The sequence below is a fragment of the Mytilus trossulus genome, chromosome 7 (assembly GCF_036588685.1).
Source record: "Mytilus trossulus isolate FHL-02 chromosome 7, PNRI_Mtr1.1.1.hap1, whole genome shotgun sequence".
Classification (NCBI taxonomy): Eukaryota; Metazoa; Mollusca; class Bivalvia; order Mytilida; family Mytilidae; genus Mytilus; species Mytilus trossulus.
In genome coordinates this window covers 71896434-71917076 of record NC_086379.1, presented here as the reverse complement: position 1 = coordinate 71917076, position 20643 = coordinate 71896434, and the positions used below count along the sequence as shown (strand labels likewise).

At 32.6% G+C, this 20643-nt stretch overlaps 1 protein-coding gene across 1 annotated transcript in view; it reads left to right on the top strand.

The window, feature by feature from the left end:
* Positions 1–20643, top strand: part of LOC134726651 (uncharacterized) — a 62193-nt gene that overhangs the window by 36308 nt on the left and 5242 nt on the right. The window contains exons 25-38 of the mRNA XM_063591061.1: positions 4760–5061; positions 9712–9866; positions 11058–11282; positions 12543–12630; positions 12893–13049; positions 13570–13702; positions 14227–15144; positions 15324–15544; positions 16517–16700; positions 17240–17411; positions 17630–17743; positions 18601–18879; positions 19448–19611; positions 20466–20624. Coding sequence (XP_063447131.1) covers positions 4760–5061; positions 9712–9866; positions 11058–11282; positions 12543–12630; positions 12893–13049; positions 13570–13702; positions 14227–15144; positions 15324–15544; positions 16517–16700; positions 17240–17411; positions 17630–17743; positions 18601–18879; positions 19448–19611; positions 20466–20624 — 3271 coding nt within the window. The remainder of the gene's footprint in view (positions 1–4759; positions 5062–9711; positions 9867–11057; positions 11283–12542; positions 12631–12892; positions 13050–13569; positions 13703–14226; positions 15145–15323; positions 15545–16516; positions 16701–17239; positions 17412–17629; positions 17744–18600; positions 18880–19447; positions 19612–20465; positions 20625–20643) is intronic.

The window sequence follows — 20643 nt, the reverse complement described above, 5'->3', positions numbered from 1 at the left end:
TACAGGTGATTAACAACAACTTGAAGTATCATACCCGCCTTCTAACTTTTTGTATATTACTGACCTTCCATTAAATTAAAATCTTATCAAAATAATATATATTGATTTCAAAGTAACGTTTTAAATACCATTACTACTGGTATTAAAGAGATAATCGTAACTGGAATTACGATTATCCCAATATGGCGACGGCAGATATAGGTTAAATCTTTACAGTAATTTTTCTCATGTTTTTGTCAATAGTTATTCAGCTGCAAGGTTTTTCTATACCATTACATCATATTTGAATCGTAACGGTGCACTGGAATTGTATAAGCGCTTTGAAAATTGCCGTTGAAAAATTCGGGATGATAATCGTAACTCTATGGAATTTTTCTTGTTTGATAATCGTAATTTCTTTTCGGATAATAGTTACTGAAAAATATTAAATGTGTCTTTCAGCATTTCAATGGTACATGTGTGTATTAAAATGCAAATTTGCAGTTAATTGATGACATTCACGGAAAATAAAAATAAATGAAGAAACTTACAGGTTAATATCTAAGACAAATTTACTTATATATCTCTCGATTTATGGGCGTTTTTCTACAAAAATGGGATTTTTTGCCCCAGCTACTTTAAAAAAAAAATGTTTTAGATTTTTACAAGTAATCAAGTTATTGTGCAGTCAGTACATGGAATTAGATTTAACATTTTTAAAGCAAAGAAGCATACTATTTTTAGAGGGACTAATAAGCTATTGATTCCTGAATGATTCAAAATAAACAAAATGGCATGTACCTAGACGCCCTATTCAACATTCATTCTCAATGTTTGCAAGAGATATAAACATAAGGGTCTTACAAAAGAAGTTATGTTTTTATAACGGCAGTTTAATTGTTGACAAAAAAAGAGCACACCAATCGACCAGAGTGATACCGTAATTTTGTTAATATCCACTACGAAAAATGTTCAAATCTCCTTCAGTATCTGGTTTTAAAATTATGAAAAAAATAACAGTGAACAGCTTGATGCATATAATCTTTCTTGTTGCTATTGCAATATAGAGATTGTGGGGAAAAAGATCAAATATTTAAATATGTCCACTACAAAACGGTCACCTACGAAACAAGTATTGGAGATTTTTATTTTTTCAATTATATTCGTGCAAAACAAATTACAAGGGTTAGTTTCATGTAATTTTCAGTATGTTATCAACATAGAAAAGGGTTGATGTCAACTACGAAACTTTTTGTCCACTACGATCGAAACTGTTTTGTCAACTACGACACTCATCAAAATGTCCACTACGTAACATAAGTTGTACGTTCATAAGTGAAGTACTGTCTAATATTTTTCAATAAAAATGGTTCTCAAATTCAGAAAAAAATGAGATCTTTCTAGTTTATAAAGTAAAACAAACTAGAATGTCTATAGAAGACATTAAAATGCAATAAGATGTGCGTTTTAAAGCAGTATCGTAGTGGACAATGTCCCCTACGAAACAGTACATACATTATGAAAATTATATCATTTTAAAGAGTATTTAAGATTGCGCTTTTTATTTACAAACAGTCTACAATATAGGTATTCAAAATAACTCTACAAATACAAATTTCGACAAGTTGATTTTTCATTTTTATACGTCCGTCGTCGACGGGACGTATTATGGTATACCGTTGTCTGTCCGTCCGTCCGTCTGTTCGTCCGTCCGTCCGTCTGTCCATCCATCCGTCCGTCCGTCTGTCCGTCCGTCCGTCCGTCCGTCGTCCACACTTCGGACATTAACTCAAAAACACTTAATCCAATTTCCATGAAACTTTGGTGAATTGTGTATATCTATTGATGTAAGCTCCCTTTCGGTTTTTTTTAATTTCAGATTTCAAGTTTTGAATTTATGGGGCTTTATTCATAAAAAAAGGGGGGATTTTCAACACTTTGGACAATAACTCAAAAAGGCTTTCTTCAATGTCCATGAAACTTTGGTGAATTGTTTATATCTATTGATGTAAGCTCCCTTTCAATTTTTATATATTTCAGATTTTCAGTTTTGGATTTATGGGGCTTTATTCATAAAAAAGGGGGATTTTTAACACTTCGGACAATAACTCAAAAAGGCTTTCACCAATGTCCATGAAACTTTGGTGAATTGTTTATATCTATTGATGTAAGCTCCCTTTCAATTTTTTTAAATTTCAGATTTTCAGTTTTGGATTTATGGGGCTTTATTCATAAAAAAGGGGGATTTTTAACACTTCGGACAATAACTCAAAAAGGCTTTCACCAATGTCAATGAAACTTTGGTGAATTGTTTATATCTATTGATGTAAGCTCCCTTTCAATTTTTATAAATTTCAGATTTTACATTTCAGTGTTATGAATTTTTATGCTTAAAAAAGGGGGGATTTTCCAATTTTGGGACAATACATTTAAGCATAAAAGACAAGTTAAAAGAGCAACGGGCGTATCATGCGCAAAAGCGCAGCCCTTTATTTTAAGTCTAAAATTCACATTTTTATTGAAAAACGCCCTTATAACTGACAACAATATGCAAAACGACGTTCCCTTGTCACCATTTTACGGTGTTCATGTATCTCAACTTGTACGATTCGCTCGTGTATGTAACAATGTTTTAGATTTGAACGAGAGAAATTTATGTATTACTGACAAATTATAACACAGGGTTTTCGATATCACAAACTAGTCAAAACATTTACTAACTTTTTTCATCGGTATAAGGACATCATTCGTAAATATAGCTCAACATGCAGACTTCAGGTTCAGGTATTTCACATCCAACATTTTATGGAAATATTCTTTATAAAGCACAAAAAGGTCAATATTCACCTCAGAAGCTAACAAAACCTTTAAATAGACTTATTAAGGAGGGATATAGTTACGTAACTGTTGTCAGGTCATTAAAGATTGCCTATTTTGGAGTTAATGTTGATTCACTTATAGGGTATTTGCATCAGAACTAAACACATTTATTATTAATGAAACAGTTGTTGCCATGACACGGGTTATGTTCTTCTCATATATGTTATGATGGTATGATACTAAACCCCTCACGGGGAGGATTGTGCCTGATATTCATATGATGAAGACATATTTTTTTAATCAGTTTAATTGAAGTCTGGAGCTGGCATGTCAGTTAACTGCTAGTAGTCTGATGTTATTTATGTATTATTGTCATTTTGTTTATTTTCTTTGGTTACATCTTCTGACATCAGACTCGGACTTCTCTTGAAGTGAATTTTAATGTGCGTATTGTTATGCGTTTACTTTTCTGCATTGGCTAGAGTTATAGGGGGAGGGTTAAGATCTCAGAAACATGTTAAACCCCGCCGCATTTTTGCGACTGTCCTAAACCAGGAGCCTCTGGCCTTTGCTAGTCTTGTATTATTTTAACTTTCAGTTTCTTGTGTACAATTTGGAGTTTAGTATGGCGTTCGTTATCACTGAACTAGTTTATATTTGTTTAGGGGCCAGCTGAAGGATGCCTCCGGGTGCGGGAATTTCTCATTGCATTTAAGACCCGTTGGTGACCTTCTGCTGTTGTTTTTTCTATGGTCGGGTTGTTGTCTCTTTGGCCTATTCCCCATTTCCATTCTCAATTTTATTTGACAACCTTTTAATATATACATGTACCTGTTCAATATATTGACAATGAAGCAGCTGTCGGGTCAGCTATTGTGGTAAGTAGATATTTTAATTGTTAGCAATATCCCATATCCCAAAAGTGCAAAACTGTTGTTCTTAATTTCTCGTCAAACTGTCTCTGGCGAATACTAAACGTCTTTCCTACTTCATTATGACATAAAGGGTATGGGCTAGAATTGAACCAGCAGTGGCTTCACGGGGGAAGATAATTAAAGCAATATTTACTATATTTACTATGTTTTTATTCAGGATAAATCAGTAACAGTCTCAGGGCCAGCTAAAGGACGCCTCCGGGTGCGGGAATTTCTCGCGACATTGAAAACCTAATGGTGACCTTCTGCTGTTGTTTTTTCTATGGTCGGGTTGTTGTCTCTTTGACACATTCCCCATTACCATTCTCAATTTTATTAATCACAAATCTGATGTAGGGTGACACATGCGTTTCGCCTGACAATTATTGCCATATATCATAACTTCCTTTAAAATTGCCTCTTCGCTCATTCCCATATTTTGTGACATTCCTAGTTCTTGGAGTTTTCTGTATTTTAACATAGTTCGTGTTTTTCCAATTTCCAAATGTATTGAAGCTTGTTCGCCCTTCAGATTTTATGATATAATAGTATGTAGCTGTTTTCATTAAAACTATAAATAATATATGCACAAAAAGAAATGTCGTAAGATGTTGAAACGTGATTAATTCATCACCATAATTTCATCATATGCTATCAGATATACGTTTTAGTGTCAATATCAATAAAACACTATCCAATTACGATTATCTTCTCATTTTTTAATACCATCATTACGATTATCATCCCGAATTTTTTCAACGGCAATTTTCAAAGCGCTTAGACAATTTCAGTCAACTGTTACGATTCAAATATGATGTAATGGTATAGAAAAACCTTGCAGCTAAGTAACTATTGACAAAAACATGCTACATTTGAGAAAAATGACTGTAAAGATTTTACCTATATCTGCCGTCGCCATATTGGGATAATCGTAATTCCAGTTACGATTATCTCTTTAATACCAGTGATAACAAAAAAAATATAAATGACTGACATTTAAACCATAATGAATTATCCAGTATCTTTTATATCTACAATTGTTTCAGAAATGAAACTACGAAATTCTACATTGGGATAAAGCATCTTGTTATGAACATGTCCGAAGATCATCCTCAATATTGGCATTATTATTCTACTGCACCCCCTACAACCACGCCACCGACTACGACACCAAAAGTATATACAACCACGTGCAAATTCTTCACAAAAGACGAAGATATGAAAGAGGACATTGAGGACTGGTTGAATTCGTTTGGGGACAAAAAGAAAAGGGGATATGGCGGCGGAGGAGGAGGAGGAGGAGGCGGAGGCGGAGGAGGCGGTGGAGGCGGAAAAGTTGAGTGTACAAGTAAGCATAATGTTATCTAACTACAACACCAAGGACGATCATGATAAGTCATGAATATTTTGTTTATTTGCGCTTGTAAGTTGTTTACTTTAATGAAACAGAGGCCATGTTTGAATATACAATTTAACAGTATTGAAACCAGTAATGACTTTGAACAAGCTTCTATGTATTAACCATATGTGGATTCTAAAAAATTCTAAAGAATTTCTAGATAATTTTAAATCTCAGTCTTTTTCTGAAATTAGTTCTATCAAAACTTTAGATTTTTCAACCCTTTATAGCACCATTCCCCATGTGAAATTGAAAAATCGTCTGTAAGAAATAATCCACAATGCATTTCAACATAAAAATGGTAGCATACGCTATAAATTTATTACTTAAGGATATCATAAGGCATATTTTGCTAAAAGTTAACAAAAGGGTAAAACATGCTACACAGAGGAAAAAGTGATCAGGATGCTTGAGTTTCTTATCGACAACCTATTTGTTGAATTTGGAGGTAGACTTTTTCAACAAATTGTCAACCATCCTATGAGAACAAATTGTGCGCCTCTCCCTGTCGACCTCTTCTTATTTTTATATGAATCGGAGTTCCTTCAGAAACTTGCCAGGGGTATTTCAAAGAACGTCTCGTCCTTTTTCTAAATAAGTTCATCGGAAGGTACCAAGACCTTGTTGATAAATATTCTGTATCAACTTCACAAATAATACATGATGGTCTTGATGTATAGATTCTGCGTACGGATGTTGTTTTTCATCTTAACAACGTGTTATAGTGTTCTTTCATTTGTCTTTGTTCTATTATTAATATTACTTTTACTGTTGGATTGTTTTATGTAATATCCATTTAACCCTCTTGCTGCCGACCGTTTTTCAAGGTTGCATTTCATATGCCGGAAAATACGACAGCTCAACGTCTTTGACGTAACATGCTAAACAACGACGTCATTCGATATATGACGTCACGAAATAATGACCATTACATTTAGGACCCATTGGAGAAAACATCACAGTGTTTAATCTTCGGTCTTTTGATTAAAAGAGATACAGCATTGACGAAAAGCTTGCATAAATTTAACCCTGGACATATGTGTCCCTCCGGCATTGCCGGTGTGGACATATGTGTCCCTCCGGCAGCAAGAGGGTTAATGTGGCTCGGTACTTAAACATCCCGTCAATGTGTTTGTATTATCTTTCATTTTTTTCTGGTGTGTTTTGTATATGCGACTTTTTGTGTTTCGTAGAACGTGTCTATGTACTTTAAAAGATTCCGTCAGTATGATATTGTTCTATCATATGTCATTATGATATATTTTTATTTTGAATTAGAAAATACGTTGAACCACAAACGTCAAAATTATTCAATCGCGTAGTGGAATAAATTTTTTGTGGATTCTTACAAATTCTATATAACTTTTGGTCTATTTTAGATCATGGTCTATTTCTTAAATTAATTCTTACATACTTTTGATTTTTTAACCCTGTATGCTAACATTGCCCATGTGAAATTTTAAAATTTAAAAAAATTAAAAAATTGTTTGTATATACATATTGAACGACAAATATATATGACGTATAACTTTTTCTGACGTCAGACACGCGAATCAATGAATGTGTTTGTAGATAGATGTTTTTGTGGTCTGTTAAATTGTTCCTTTTAAAATTGTTACACGATGATGACTGATGTACCCATATTTTGACTATTTTATTTAGTATGTCTGTTTAGTTCACGCATCATTGTAAATATATTGGAATTTGATGCTACTGTCATACAAGTGAGTGAGAGATTTAGCGCTTTCAAACCAGGTTCAATCCATCATTTTCTACATTTGAAAATGACTGTTCCAAGTCAGGAATATGACAGGTGTTGTTCATTTATTTGATGTGTTTTATCGGATATAGCCATTTGATTAGGGACTTTCCGTTTTGAATTTTTACTCGGAGTTCAGTATTTTTGTGATTTTACTTTTTATTTTTTTTCAGTTACAGCGAATACACTTGTGCTTTGTGTTTTTTGTTGTTGTTAGGGATAGGGGATTGTTAAGTACCCTGCTAAGTCCTTTCATTGTTTTTCAGTGATGTTTGTTTTTGTTTTGTATCGATCATTAGTTAAGATTAATTGATTGTTGGTTGCTTAAGCGTCCAGTGGCAAATATTTCATGCATATTCAGGACGAGAACAAGATGATAATAAATACAATAGGTAGGTCTTGTAACAAAAGAGGCCATCTGGGATGATGGTCGGGGAAATTTAGACTTCCACTGGAAATTTGAGAATATGTTGGATAGGGACAGACATTTTGCCTTGCAACAGGCCACCTAAGGACCCCTCAAAGAGTTTTTGCAAGGGTTCTTAATGTGCAAAGAGCGTGGCACTCTCTTTACACGAGGCATCTGATTTAACGTCCCAATTCTGAGCTGGCGTGGCTGCACACTTGATACATCCCGCACAGCCAAACGGACGCCCCACTTTGGCAAGCGTTTTACTGCCGGTCGGAAGAAGATCAAGTAGGTATAGGAAGATGTGGTGTGAGTGCCAATGAGACAACTCTCCATCCAAATAACAACTTAAAAAGTAAACATTATAGGTCAATGTACGGCCTTCAATACGGAGCATTGGCTCATACCGAACAACAAGCTATAAAGGGCCCCACAATTACTAGTGTAAAACCATTTAAACGTGAAAACCAACGGTCTAATCTATATATAAAAAGTGACCATATTTCTATTCCCCAGCCCCCCCCTTTTTTTTTTTTTTTTTATCTTTTATTTGTTTTTCAAGAGGCAACACCCCCACCTACACTACAACCTGACAATGGTATCAAGGGGTAAATACAGAAAAAAAGAATATACAATATGTTTCTCTGACTAATTTTTGAACAATACGAATATTTTAGGTTATAACATATAAATTATATTTGATTATTTCTCTCTCTCTCTCTCTCTCTCTCTCTCTCTCTCTCTCTCTCTCTCTCTCTCTCTCTCTCTCTCTCTTTCAACACTAGTTGCGGAACCATTGCTCCCAGGTGCCTTTGTTATTTTTTGACTATTTGCGGATTCAACACTTATACTTTCACTCATCTGTTTTGCTACAATACCATATGTATAATGATTTATTTTTTAATGCAATTATTTTAAAGACATAAATCTGCTCATAGATTATAAATTATTTCTTTTCTCTGAACTAAACATAGATAATATGAGAATAACTATTAGTTCAATATTACATGTAAAGGAGACCAAAATTTTTCACAAACTTGGACTTTATCATTTTTCTTTGCAATATGATATTCAAGAAATTGGTATTTCTTTATTTTATTCTTTATCTCATTTCATTTACATTTGTATATTATAATTCTTTGTAATTATGATTAACAGATTCAATAATAAACTTTAATGTTTGCAACCAAGAAACACATGCTCTTTGTTGAGATCAAAGTTTACAAAAAAAAGTTTCACAATATTAGAAAAAGACTGCCACAATTAAAAATCTATTGGGCATACAAAAACAGGTGTTCAATGGTTTCTTCTCCAAGTTTACAAAACGTACATAACTTGGTATATTTTAATTAGTCACCCTTGGGGGCATTAGTTAAGGCTTTTCAGCTGATTTTTATAATTTGTTGTTATGCTGTGCTGTTACACTACTGTCTCAGGTAAGAGGGAAAGTTGAGCGCTTACAAATATGTTTACCTCGCCACATTCTTTATTTTCTCCACCGAATTCAAGAGCCTATAGTTCATATTTGTTTTTCGTAAATTGTTTTGTTACAAATTAGGCTGTTTGATTTCTGAACAAAACTAAACCGAATATAGTTGTAATGATGAAAAGCATGGCGGATTTCCCAAAATTATACAGAAGGGAAAAGAATATCTTTTTCGCCACTGATGAGTCTTATGAAGACGTAATGTGCGATTGAACTACCGATTTATAGACATTGTAACTGTTTTCGCAAAGCTGTTTCCTTTATACCCCTGATTTAAAGAAGCAATTGTGTATAATTCATTAAGACAAGACACCACTAAAAAAAGTTATAAGATAAATGACGATATCAATTGTGGAGCTCTACAAAGTAATAAACACAGTTGACAGCTACTACAGAGTATAAGACATCCATGCCAAACAGTTTGGAAATGTCTTGGTTAATTAAATGAATTATAATATTTACTCTTCAAGAATATCTCCAATATCTTAGATCGATAAATGCTGTTTCCAAAAGCTGATTCCTTTAGAAAAAAGAACAATATCAGCTTCTCTGAATAACAAGGTAGTTTCTGCTTTATTTTTGATAACCATTTTATGATAAAATGATAAAAAGCAGTGGGGATACTTGACATTCGATGATGTCACTAATATCGACTGTTCATGCTGATTATGTTAGTTGTCTTTGTCATTAGTTAAGCAATAATAAGTGAGGTAACTTATGGTGAATACTATCAAGTAGGATACTTAATTACTTTTGGTTATTATGAAATTGAGATGTGCAGAGGTAAAAATATATTATTGTTAAGTGGAAAAAGCGACACATGTGTATCTGTCTTGATGGAAGGACGACTTCCATGTGAGTCTAGCAGTATTACTGCAAAACAGATTAAAATCAATTGAAATGGTCTATCTTCTACCTTGTATATTTTCTATCGTTCAATTGCAGCGTACCCAAAAACAAAAGGGCCGAGAACAACCACGCCTACACCACCACCACCAGAACCTGCATACAAACAAGCTGTCTATCGTCTTAGTATATTTAGTGCCTACTGTATTTGGTGGGACAGAACGGCAGATCAATGGTCTAACGAAGGTTGTGAGGTTAGTTTACAAACATTGATACCTGATAAATCTTAATATGATTAATATTAGGAACTTAGAAGACAAAGTTGATAGGGGTATAGGTCACTCAACTCCATTACGACAAAAGTTTAACGGCATTTAGAGGTTAACAAATGATTGATAGAAAATGGTAATAAACGCATAATGAAAATGATGTCAGAAGAAATTCTAATCCCTATGAAGTCGATAAATTTCACAACCACAGCAAAAATATAAGTAAATCGATAGTGTTATATCTTGTATGGAACAGTGATAACAATTAATGCTATCACACTAAAAAACGATCTGATGATATGAAATTCTGCATTCCAACAATTCAATATCTGCGACTGTGCTTCGAAGTTAACTGCAAACAGCAACGTTATTAAGAGAACTGTAAGATGACATCTTATCAAATACTCATAAACGAGGTTACATAAGAGCTACTAATTGTTCTCTGCAGCATAACATGAGATGTATATAACAAGGCTTCATGTAAACGAAGAAACGAAACAACAGTGAGCCACACATACGCACAAATGCATACAATATACGTCTAATCACAAACATGTACTAATAAATAAATTTTGTGTATTTATTGTCTTCAGATTGGTTAAAAGAATTAGCTTTATTTTCAATGTTATCAATTTTTATGGAGACACGCCCACTCTAACGTTGTGTATTCATACGCAAACATCTGTGTACGTTGTTATTTCGTATTAATACATATCTTTGAGCCTTATTTTTGATAGAAATTTATTTATAATGAATGGCAATAATTTATTTTGAATTTATTGAACCATAAAACTAATTTTTGACTCTTCACATTTAACATAATCCGCTTCGTGGATTATTCAATGTGAAGAGTCAAAAATTAATTTTATGGTTCAATAAATTCAAAATAAATAACAGCCATTCATTAAATATCAAGATAATAAAAAATGATAAAATACTTTCAAATTATCACGAACTTTGAGCTTTAATACGGAAAAAAATCTTTTGCTTGATGGCGTCTGTGAAATTTTTCTAGACGTTCAATAAATGCCCGCAAAACAAATATAATGAAAACTATGAAGACGCATATTTTATCATCACACTTTTAGGCTGAATTATTGAAAGAACTGTATGCTAACTGTTACACTCAAGTCGAACTATATTGATAACTCGTCATTTTTTTTTTTTTATGTTTAGGTCGGACCACTATCAACACCAGATCGCATCCATTGTTTATCTAGCCATTTGACATCGTTTGCCGCTGGCTTCGCTGTACCTATGAATACTATAGATCTCAACAATTCAGCATTTTCAAAATTAGACGAGAATCCTATCATATTTTGCACTATGGTGTCTTTAATGTGTCTATATGTCCTAATGTGTATTTGGGCAAGGAAACGAGATTTAATGGATAAAATCATGGTAAGATAATAGTCAATTTCTTCAACTACTTATCTGTTTTGGGTTTAAACTCTCTTGTCTTTTTCTTTTTTTCTATTTGTGTAATAAACGCATTTTCTTCGTTCTTTTGTCAGTTTGAGCTGTAAACAATGTTTTTTCATTCTTTCGTATGTTGTAAGTTGATTAAAATGCTTTTTTGGGCATTTGTCTCTTTTAGTTGAAACTTGCCATATTTTCTTCCTTTTGTCTGTTTGTGTTGAAAAACATATGTTCTTCATTTTTTTTTAGTAATGACTTAATCGAAACTCATTTCGTTTTCCTTTTGTGTATTGTGATTTGAGAAAAATCTGAATATACCTATATAAGCAACGAAATATAGTCTAGACCGTGTATTGGAGTAAATTGGGTGGTGAAGAGGGTGCGAGAAAATAAACCCCTAACTTTTACTGCCTACTGGTTTGGGTAACTATTCGTATATCATGAGCTTTCAATTTGCCGTCAGCTTTGATGTGAATTAATATCGTGATAAGTAATTGTCTAATTGATTTCTGAATTTTGGGTTCCTGAAAGCTTTCCAACTTCGAACTTTATTTTGGTCTTTTTTAATTTTTTGATTAGTCTGCGTCATCAATCAGTCTTTGTACATTCGTTTTTTATGTGTTTTGTTGTTTAATTTCGCCATGTGATTATGGACTTTCCGGAATGATTTTCCTCTAAGTTCAGTATTTTTGTGATTCTACTTTTTGTAGACGAAACTTGTGTCTATCGCACCACCTTGTTTTCCAGGTATCTTTTTTCTTAAGTTTATATGCAGTATATCATATCATAACCTTGATTGGCGTGATAGCCTTAAGTGAAAAGAAAATAACAAAAATACTGAACTCAAAACGAAACTGCCCTTATCAAATGGCAATATAAAGAAATCAAACGAATGGAAGACAGTTACATGTGTTTATTTTATAATGGCATTACCCATTAAATTTCTTAAAAATGTACGAGATGAGGCCAATAATCGCAGGAGTTAGTTGCTTAGTATAATGATTTGAAAATATAAACAAATTCCTTCAAAGCATATTATTGTTAAGTAAAACTTCCCAAGATTTTGAAGAAACAATGTATTTTCTAAAAGGTTTACATGCTCGTACATTAGGGCCAGAAATCAAGGTTTTACGTCACAAATATAAAAATATATCGAATAAAAAACCTGAAAATAATTCATTTACATAATTGTCAACAACAGCCCTTTACTTATATCAATATACGATATTTTATTTTTACTAGGCTGGATCGTCACCTCTACCAGACAATGATCCTAGAGATAAATATCTATATGAAATTCAGGTCTTTACAGGATCCAGGAAAGGAGCAGGTAATGGCTCAAGCAATCAAATATCTCACAGCAAAAATTGATTTAAAACTATTTATAGTGTTAATATACTGTTCTGATCAAATAAAGAGTTAAAAAAACTTAAAATTTTTGCTAAAAGTGTTCACTTATTTATGCAGAAAAATAAAGAATATATATAAATTGTTTAACAATATTTATCATGGATCAATTCTTTTTCACCCGCGCCATTAGAAGTTTAAACAGTAACAGCCCTGTAAAACATTTGTAATTTTAATTTCTACAGGAACTACAGCCAAAGTTTCCTTTATTCTTACTGGAGAAAAAGAAGAAACTTCTCCACGGTTTCTTGCTGATGAAAAAAGACCGGTACTACAAGCATCTAATATTGATGGGTTTGTTATGGCAGTTCCTAAGCCACTTGGAAAACTAACACATCTGAGGTACATGGATAAAAAACCCAGTGTATATAGGCATTTGGAAAAAGATTGTTAACTTCTAACTACCTTGAAATGTATTTTTTTTCGGATTCTGCATGCATGTAAATTGGTTAAAGCACTTGGCAACATATAACATAAATTATCGTGTGTTTGCTCAAATCTAATCTGAACCGAAACCTCTTGAATTTTTATGACTTAATTTGTTAAAAATACAGTCTGAGCCTGATATTTTTGAATTCGCTATCAATGGTTGTTGAGTTTCAAACTGTACCTATATCTACTTTAAGAGAGGCGAACATAATAAAGGAAGTTTTAACTCACAATTCGAAAATAAACTGACAACGCCGTGAAAAAAAGACAAACCTCAGTAAACAAAACACAACATTAAAAACAAGTCTGAGTTAAACAAAGTATCAAATGATCATACATCACGCTATAGATTGGAATCTTTTTAAGACAACATTAATTATCTTTTCAGGAATTTTTGTTAAAACATGGGCTGTTACTGCTTTCCATTTTTCAGAATTTGGCATGATAACATGGGCAGTAATCCACCGTGGTACTTCAGTAGAATGCAGATAGAAGACCTCCAGACTGGGGATAAATATTTCTTTGTGTGCGAAAACTGGTTATCACTTGACGACGATGATGGTCTAGTATGTAATAAAATAGGTTTTTGTAGAAGAATAGTGCATTTGTTTATTAACACACGAAGCTGTAGAGCATTTGTAGCCAACTAATATGCAAATTAAATGAACTACAAGACCATATTTTTTTTTAAGAAAACCTTAGATTTTCAAATACAGGGATATAACAGTTGTATTTATTTACCGCCGTTGGTTGATAAAATCTCACGTTTAAATAATTATTTGTTTATATGAACTTCCCCTTTTTGAATTTACCTTAGCGTTTGGTAGTTTTTCACACAAAATATTAATCATGTTTTTATCTCTAATGTAGGTTTTGATATGAATAGCCAGGACACCGTTTCACAAAGCCTTCTTTTCAAACACTCATAAAATTCAAATAATCATTTTAAATATGTGTTAAATTTTAAATCAACGAAATTTTTCTTGTATTGAATAATATAAACTAATTACTAGTAATTGAACAGATACAATGATAAAACACATTATGCAAAGTTATGACAAAGTAATAGATGTCAATTGTATATTTTTAGATTGACAGAATGATTCCTGTTGCTGGTCGAGCAGAACTAACCAGTTTTAACTATCTTTTCTGGACAAAAACAAAATACAGCTTAGCTGATGGCCATCTGTGGTTTTCTATCTTCAAACGTCCTGCTAAGAGTAACTTCACTCGCATTCAGCGATTAACTTGCTGTTTGTCACTCCTTTTTGCTACCATGGTTACTAGTATTGCATTCTACAAGTCTGATGAGGGGTCAAATCCAAAGGAATATGGTGTAGGTCCAATTGTGGTGACCCCAACAGGATTATATATCGGATTAGTCAGCGGCCTAATGTCCCTGCCAATAAATCTATTAATTGTAGCATTATTTCGGTATTCAAAACCATATCCTAAGAAGATTGAAGAAACACTTACATACCGATTTTATAGCAAGTTTTTATGTTTTGCCTGTGTCAAAAAGAAAGTAAATGGAATGGATGAAAAACAGAAGGAAGAAGTAAAAAACAATATGGTTGAGAATGCAAAGAAAGAAAGAACAAGAGAAAAATCAGATCTTGACCCTGATGCTGTCAAAGTAGAATTGGAAAATGAGCTTGAAATGTTAGAGAGAGGCGAATCTTTTGATGATAAAGACGACACTCACAAGAACGATGATGATAGGAGTGTTCATCCTCCTCCAGATAAAGATATGAAAAAACCATCAGCAGAGCTTAATCCAATTCCTAGGGCTCTTAAATTCAAAAAAGATGACAAAACGAAAAAACCCTTCAAACTACCTTATTGGGGAATTTATATCGGTTATGTGGTATCATTTTGTACTGTAGCTGTTGCGTTTTGGGCAACAGTGGAATTTGGTGGCGTATTTGGACCAAAGAAATCGTTAGAATGGCTGGTGTCATTCTTTATATCCTGTTTTGAGTCCATTTTCTTTTCACAGCCAATAAAGGTCAGTATACAAATCATAAAACGAGTTGTAATCACATAATTTGAATCTTTTAAACGTGGCTATCAAAGTAAAATTAAAATTTTTGTTTAAACTTTCAAAACTATTGAATTTTGGATATCATTTGATTAGCAGAACATGCAAGTAGCTTACTTATTCCTAAATAATAAACAACATTTCAGGTGATCATCATAGCCGTCATCTATGCAGTTTTTATTAAGAAACCCGAGGCCAACGATGACGATAACGATAAACAGCTGGAACCTGGGGAGGAATGGTTGCATTCACACATGACTGAGGAAGACTTAAAAAATCCAGATAAAATAAAGGAATTAGAAAAAATGAAAACATCAGCACCTCTCCCTCCAGAGTTAGATTTCCTAAAGACGGCACGGGAGGAAAGGTCATTATAAGAACAATAGTGTTGTTACATTAAATTTTCAATTCAGCGATAATGTTGTTTAAGAGTCATTATACACTCAAGAAGAGCCCGACTATGTATTGAAAGAAGAAGTTCAACAGTAAAAAGTAAAAATCACAAACTCAGAGGAAAATCAAATTGGAAAGTCCCTAATCACATGGCAAAATCAAATGACACAAAACACATCAAAAGCGAATGTAGAAAATGGTGGATTACACCTGGTTTTATAGCACTAAACCTCTCGCTGTGTTGACAGTCTCATCAAATTCCGTTATATTTACAATGATGCGTGAAATAAACAGCCATAATGAGTCATTATTGATTATCATAACTCATTTGGGCTCAATATAACAAAAAATGACGAACTCCAATCAAAATTCAAATCGGAATGTTTTCTAAAATTTGAAAATGCCTGTACCAAGTCAGGAATATGACAGTTCTTGTTCGTTTTTGATGTGTTTTGTCATTTGATTTTGCCATGTGGTTATGGACTTTCGATTTGATTTTCCTCTAAGTTCAGTATTTTGTGATTTTACTCTTTTTTCCCTTATCATCTGATAAAATCAAAGCCCAAACACATCAAACGAATGACAAATATATGCATAGCTCAATGTAACATACATGAGAGTTTCTGTTGAGAACAAGTTCCAAAGAGTTGATATAAACAATGTTGTGTTACACCTAATTGACATTAAGATACTCCTTACTAAGATAACTTGTCGTTTTAAGTGCTATTGAAATGTCTTCTTTGTGAAGCATCATTATCAGTTATTTATGATTAATTCTTCTCTTTTCCTGTGTCTTGTTTTATGAGTAATAACGGGCCTGGTCTCTTCTTGTTCGTAAAGAGAGACTAGCTGCTAGAAAGCAAGCGAGATAATTGAATAAACACTAGATTTGGATATGCTTTAGTTAAATAATTTATCCATGTCTTGATTTTGTCTATTTATTTAGAGCTCATGAATTGGCAATGTATTCCTTGCTGAAAGAGATAGCTATATGTGTGTTTTTCCTGTATTTTGTGTTGATGATAGCCTATTCCAACCGAGATCCATGGTCATATAATCAATACACTACTTACAACAACATGTTTAATCTAGGATCATTTTCTCCATCTTACACCGTTCAGTTCGATCAGGTAAAGGATTAAAAATACATTAGTTAATAAAATCTTAATTATAAATGTGTGCGTTAATGGAAGCCATGGTATACACAATTAAATGCTATGAACTATTTTTGTTTTGTTTTATTTATGTGGATCCTATATCTGCATCTAATGCAAGAAATACTCTTGAGAGTTATAAGTCTTACATATAAGTCCAAACTTAAACATGTTCAAAGCTGAACTTATTAAGCCGTATCTTTAGTGTCAAAATGAATAAAGCATATAATTTCGCATTCACAAAGATTGACATTTCTTTGTTTTTAATTTTCTATAAATAAACATACATAACATAAAACAAATTGATTCTCAATAATCTCTTCATTTCTTGACATGATCCCAAACCTAACAAAAGTCACATTTTAAAAGAAGTTGTCATTCGGAAATTCTAGTCTTTAAACTTTTCGTGTTTTCGTCTTTGTGTTTATGACATTAGTTTATTAGTATTTGTACATAAAATACTTAGAATAATTCCCTTATACTTCAATAAGTAATATATACAACTATATTTTCAGGTAAACTCTATAGCCCAGTTTTGGAATTGGACACAAAATGCCTTATTAAATAGTCTGTATTACACAGACTGGTATAACGGTGATGTGTTTACAGATAGCTCAAGGCTGATACAAGATAAACAGACTCTACTGGTAGGAAGTGCTAGACTACGCCAACTTAGAACTATTCCTTGTAAGTATTTTACATGGTTCATAGAACGGTTTGAGTAATTGAATTATTATTTCGTTTTTATAGCAAAACACAATGACAGTTCAGCTATTTTTAAGTTAAGTCTTTGTTAAATTTTTGTTAAAAGCAAAATATGATAAAAAGATTAATAGATGTTCTTCTATGGTTGTGTCCTGTATATTTACTTAATATATTTGTTAACACAATATATTTGTTTACAGACAAATGCGTTGCACCTTTAGATTATTTAATCGAATACTGCAGAGATGACTACAGCTCTTTTTCGGAAGATAAAAAGGACTACAAACTAAGATGGGATCCGTTAGATGCCTCAGGTAAGCCACTGCGTACAATATAGTAAAACTCTACCAATGAAATGTTAGGGATTTATGCCGTATCAGAAATTTTGACCAAAAACGCAACTCTAGGGTTTTTCTGAATAAAAATCAAATTGTGTTTTTTTTATAACCAACTAATTGACAATAATAAGCCTATATATATGATGTCTGTACCGAGTCAGGAATATATCAATTATTTTCCATGTGTTTGGTGTATCTGAGCTTGTCATTTATCCAAATACAATGAAATGAGAACAAACTCAAATTGAAAACATAACAAGAACATACCTATCAGTTAACACGAATATATTTATTCGATATCTGTAACCAGTTCTGTATGTTCAAATCACATGTAAAATGGCAAAAAGATCTGATAAAGTATGCATTAAGGCATCTGTTTTTGTAAATAAAATTTAGAATTTTTCGAAATACTAAGGACTTTCGATCCCAGGACAAAAAAAGCTAAGCTGTAATTGTGACAAATAGTTAAGGACATTTTGGCCCTTAATGCTCTTTAACTTCGTACTTTATTTGCCCCTTTTAGTTGTTTTGATTTGAGCGTCATTTAAGAGTCTTGAAAATATGGACCCTAAATATATCTATGGACATGTGACCCCGTTAAGTTGATACATGTAGATGTTCCTTATAAATAACAAAAAGCAATCAATTCATATATAAGTCTCAATCCCTCATGTATCAAACTCGACGTACAAATTTTGTGATCTGTGAAGTCGGAATTAATATTTGTATAATTGAGATCTTTCGCTGTGTGTCTTCCTTATCTATCAAGTACAAAACGCTTGCTCTTGCTATGATATCACAATCTTATACATTGATATTTATTAACATTGAAGATCCTACAGATATCCCAGCCAGTCTATTCAGCTACAGCCAATCAAGTGATATAGATGGCTATCCGTACTGGGGTATATTTTCTACTTATGGTGGTGGTGGATATGTGGCAGATCTTGGTACTACGATGACGGATGCCTCTTCAGTGATCGATACTTTAATGGGAAACAACTGGGTCGATAATAATACCAGGGCAATTTTCATTGAAGTCAACTTATATAACCCTAATAATAATCTATTCGGCATCTGTCTGTATGTCCTGGAGTTTTTACAGACAGGAGGTATATATTTGTTATTTATTATTTCGGTTTGATAAAGCATGTCGTTAAGTGTGCTTTAACAATATTTCAATTTGAGAATAGTCGTCCATTGACGATTTAGTTTGAATGAAAACATTAATCACAGTGATTTTATTTTAACTTCGAACCACAAAATACATTATAGAAGTTGACCACAGCAAAAGTCTGTCAAATGAAATACTGCAGTACCAAACAAAAAAATGTATGAAACACGAAGCGTCTGTAAATTGATTAACAATAGCAGCAGCACACACATTTTGAATGAGGTATGGAATTGGATCTTAATATTCAACTTCTTCTTAGCTTGGGTTTCAAAGAAAATATTGCTGTTAAAAGGCACAGAAGTTTACGACAATCATCAAATATTAAAATTAGCATAAATTGACAAAAGATGACGACTCGATTTGTAAATAATTTTTTTTTGTAATATTTGAAAAAAAATTGTCACTTTAAAAGCAGGCTTCGCCAATGTTTTAGTGCAAAACTGGAAATTTAATGAGATGTAAAGCCACACATTTGAATTTAAAATGAACTTCTTTTTTGATTCCAGGCATTGAACCCTTCGAAAGATTTTTCATATTTCGTTTAGACCGGTATAGTAATGGATTCATGTATTTTGTTATGGCTATTGAGTTGATTACCATGGCCTTCGTTATATTTTACACTGTAACAGAAGTCAAGAAAATACGAAAACTGAAGAAAGAGTATTTCAAGGTAACTTAACGCGTTAGTTCACTTAATGAGCTGAACATGCAAGGTAAACTGCCAATAAATAGAACCTCTTAACGTTTTTACCTAGGTATACATAAAGTTTTCTCATTTGAATTAAAGTATTATGTCAACTATGTAAGTTGAAATAGAAAAAAATCCAGCAAAATATAAGAAGACAGAATGTTAAATCAGTTATTACTTAAAAAAAAAGTCACCTTTTACGATGACACTTCCAATTAATGTCGATAATGTAATTTCTTCTCATAACTGAGTTTAGAACTTATATCATTATATTTGTTTGATGATCAATATAGATATCATTTTACTAAAGAATTAAAATTGCTAGCAAATGTACGTGTAAACTTGTGTTTCTTTTTAACACCGTTTTACATGTTTGTTGATATTCCAACTAGTTGATAGAGTAAACGTTTAAAGGTACGCTTGGTTGCATATGTTTTCGTGTTTTCATACGTTTTTTGCAATATGGTAACACGTTGATATACATTGGTTACTTAAATATGTTATAAGATGCAACTTACAATGTCAAACATATTGTCGGGAAAGCGCACCTGATACCATCGTGTCAAATATTGTCTTTTGAAAAAAACCGTGATACAGGATTTTGAAAAAAAACCTGAACTGAATAATATACAAAGACGGAAATGATCTAAATAGTATAGCTTGGATATGTCTTTGATATCAGCCTATTGATACGAAACGAGCCTAGTAAGTTCTATGTAAACATGTGTATATAATGGAATAGAAGAGTATACAAGAAAACACTGTAAAAGAATTCAATTAAATATTTATGGTGAAAGAAACAATCAATAACAGAACAAAACATTATTCATTTTCAGGAGTTCTGGAACGTATGGGAACTGATTGTATTAGCTATAGCTTATGGTTTGGTTTTAGTGTTCATATATAGAAGTGTTATTAGTGTACAGATGATGAGGAAGGTGAAGGACAATCCTACAACGTTTGTTAATTTCTTCTTTGCTATTGTTTGGGATGAGGTAAGGATAAATCTCGTTC